Genomic DNA, 3,869 nt, shown 5'->3' on the forward strand with positions numbered 1-3,869 from the left:
ATTAATGAAAAAAAGATCACGTTTTTATTGTTAAAAATAGAATTTAAAGACTACGGTGTTTTTTCCGCGGAAGGTTGATTCTCATTGTTGCGAGAGTGTTCAGTAATGGTGTCCGGCTTTGTAAGCTGGGATGTAGGATTTTTCGTACTTGCCGGGCCAGTATTGACCGTCATCTTCGGGATAGCTCGGGTATCATGCTTTGTAAGCTGAGATGTAGGCCTTTTCGTATTTGCCGAGACCAGTATTGGCCATCATCTTCGTGGTAGATTGCAGGGTATGCGTGGGCGGCATAAGCTGACGCTGGGTACGCTGCTACTGGGTATGCGGCGGGTGCATGGTATGCTGCAGCTTTTACTACTGGATAGTTGTACGGATAGCTGGTGTAATCAGAGTATGCATATGAGAACGAACCAGGGGCTGAGGCAGAATAACCCAAAACCGCTGTAATGAACAAAAAAATATCGATTAACGTCTCTCGGTCGGATTTTCAGAAATCATTTGAATTAGGTGAAATTTCATATAGGTATGTCCAGATTAATTAGAGCCTAAAATTGCGTTATCATATTATAATTTATATTATTGGTACTCACGAGCTGGGGCAGCGGTGAGGTAGGCATGTTTCTTTGCTCTTACTCCTTCTTCGGCGATAACGGAGTACACGGCCAAGGTGATGAATATCTGTAAATAGAAATAATAATAGAAACAATAATTGCATACTTTAAATTATAATTCATATTTGATGTCATAACCTATGAGTACAGTGGCTACTAATTTACTGTACTAATATACAATGCAGAGTTTTAACTTTAACCACAAATCACAATGTAATAATATGCGGCGTGTAATTTTTATTTTATTTTTAGTACATTTTTTTTCTATTAAATTGAAAATGGACAATCTGTATAAGCACAGAAGAATAAGTACGATACGTGTACAATGCAATATGACAGTAGAATATGGTCAATAGATAACATTAAAGGTAAATTATAACAGTGCACGGCTTGAAAGTTTTTGTCGCCTATACAAGTTCTAAACGTACGTGGAAGTTATAACTTTCATATTATATTATATTAATATATATTATATATGACAGCACACGTATAAATATTGATATTTTCCATTACAAGGGCGGTAATACTAAGCCAGTTGATTCAAGTCGTGTACCTACATTTTGAGAATTTTTAGACGGTTGTTCGACATTTTGGTGACTACCTATAATATATTGTATTGTATTCTTTTTTTTTATCATATAATAAATAAACAGTCACAACGTCAAGTTATAGTATTATAATTTATAATACCGAATATATTATAGTGAACACCCCGGGAATTAAATTGAAATTGTACGTTGCGTAATGATTAAATATTTAAATCTACGTTCGGACAACATTGAATGCCGGTAATATAAATATATAATATCAAACCAAATGTATCATAATTGTATTTAAAGGCCTCTGACTGGTTGTTTATACAGCTGAGCTCTCGGGTGCTCGATAGAAGTGTTGGTAATTATATTATTAAGGCAAATTATATTACAATATATATATACGTATTTACTAATAGCTGTAATATTTTAAGAATCAAGCATTTTTCAAAAATATTATACAGTGGCGTATATTTGAGTATTTGATGTGTGAATTTGTATTCATAAGATTGTAAGAATCGATCGAAACCCATTAATTCATTCTTCGTAGGGACATATTGTATGTAGGTATAGCTACATAAAAATAATAATTTATCGGTTATAAACAAATAAATATTGATGAGGCGATAGGACCTGTGCTGCGATATCGTATTGTTAAAGTCACTCACCAGAATCTTGAAAAAAGCCATTTCGTGTTTGGTGATTTTTTCTTGCGTTGTCTACAACGAATCTGCAAACTTCAACCTGGTTGATGTGTATACTTGATGTAGTGTGATGCCAATGCCGGGTACCGTGGTCCTTATATATACAGTCGTCAGTCGGCGGTATCTACTAACTTACATGGGGTGGGTGTTCTGGCGCTTTACCGACGTACAGCTAGGGCGTTGTCCATCCGAAAATACAAATCCGGGTCACGCATATATTATATTATTATTATACATAAACCGGGTGGATACTGGAGAGTGCATAAAACTATATGATGACTGGTGAGTCGAAGTGACAGTGACCTTGGCCCTTGACCATGTGGAATGAACAGAGCACCAGTTAGTACTTAAAAAGAACGCAATCATTTATAAATTATTAGCAATGAAATAAAATAATACTAATAATTATAACGTTCAAAATAAGGCGTTTCCGGACGTGTATACTTAATGTCTGGATATTGCATAACATTATATAAGAGTTTGAAAATTTCATGAAAAATTTAAATAACATTTGTTTGATAAATTTTATTTTTGGTAATTATAGTGATTGCTTTAATTAATATTGTGATAAAGTATTTAAATTGTTTTATATTGACAAATATAAGTACCTATATTATAAAAAATGTTTAAATGAACAATACAATAAAATAAATACCAATAATACCTAATAATATTATACAGTGTCGGCCTGGTACTTAAGGCGGGGCATCCGGGGCGATGCATTTCTTTAGAAGGGCCCCCAAAAATGTAATTCCATAAAATTATAAAAAAATGCTAATAAGTAGTGCAAAATATTAAAACATTTTAAGGTACGTTATAATTGGTACACAAAAAATTAAGTTAACTACATAGCTAGAGTAATGATTCATAATTCTAAAAAGCGGGTAAGTGGAAGTTGCTCTGCTGTACAGTAGGTTACAAATGGGACACTGCAATAGTGCAATAGATGGTGTTAAGCTTGAATTCAATGATATAAAAACATTGTATATTTGCAGAGTTGGTCACATCATAGCTACATGTAACTAAGTTATGTAACTCGGTTACTTTTGTAACTTGTAACTTGTAACAAGTTACTCATTTACAATTTAACTTGTAACTTATAACTATAGTAACTAGTTACACATTTTTTGTAACTTTATATAAAAGATACAAGTTACAATCAAAAGTTACATTGTGCTTTTAGTGCTTTGATAATTCATAAGTGTTTCTGCAAAAGCAAAAAACGTTTAATACAAGATTCCTCAAAAGTTGTCTAGGTACCTCTACCTTTATCAAAAAAAAAAAAAAAAATGTCTAGCGGAAAGTCAATTTAAGTTTTTACGAGCATTTGAAGTTAGATATCAGATATTTTCCCGTAAATGAACAAATTTTCATACAACGGTTTTCTTATTTTGTTGTTTTTCAATAACTATAATAACCGTAGATACTTGAAATTTACACCATAGGTTTATTTATTATTTTTTATACTTGATAACATTTTCAAAATACTCTTTTCGAGTTGTTTACGAACATTTTTAATTTTCAATTTGTTTAGTTTTTTTTTTATAAACGTAAATGTAAATTTTATTTATTTGGTCAAAATGCTTGAGAATTTAATACAAGGTTGAAGGATCATCACACATTGTTACAATACCATTTTAAAAATACATGGTCAGGATTTTTTTTTCGTTCATTTTGGTTTTTACTTTTTACAATTAATCTGGCCACTGGATATTCAGTAGTTGTACGATTATATAGTTAGTACAAATTTTTTTTCTAACATAATAACCATAACTTGATTTTACCTAGCCCCTGGCTATATTTACCAATGTAACTTTTAACTTTCAATGTAACTTAGTTACATTTTACATATAACAGTAAATTGTATTTAGTTAGGTACTCAACATAAAAGTATCTAGCAACTTAAAACCAGTTACAATAAATTGTTTAACTTGCCCAACCCTGTATAACCTTGTATACGAAAAACGATTCAGAGCGAAGACAGTCTGTCAGCCTATAATATTGCTAAGTTAATTTGATGA

General features: G+C 31.7%; 1 protein-coding gene across 1 annotated transcript; it reads right to left on the bottom strand.

Moving 5' to 3' along the window:
- On the bottom strand, positions 1 to 1,966 carry LOC100161786. Its single transcript, XM_001950802.5, has 3 exons — positions 1,813 to 1,966; positions 591 to 678; positions 1 to 441 (listed from the first exon to the last, which is right to left on the bottom strand). Exons 1-3 carry the CDS (start codon positions 1,831 to 1,833, stop codon positions 170 to 172), a joined length of 381 nt encoding a protein of 126 aa, XP_001950837.4. The 5' UTR covers positions 1,834 to 1,966; the 3' UTR covers positions 1 to 169.
- Positions 1,967 to 3,869: the final 1,903 nt, after the last annotated feature.

The sequence above is a fragment of the Acyrthosiphon pisum genome, chromosome A2 (genome assembly GCF_005508785.2).
Source record: "Acyrthosiphon pisum isolate AL4f chromosome A2, pea_aphid_22Mar2018_4r6ur, whole genome shotgun sequence".
Taxonomy (NCBI): Eukaryota; Metazoa; Arthropoda; class Insecta; order Hemiptera; family Aphididae; genus Acyrthosiphon; species Acyrthosiphon pisum.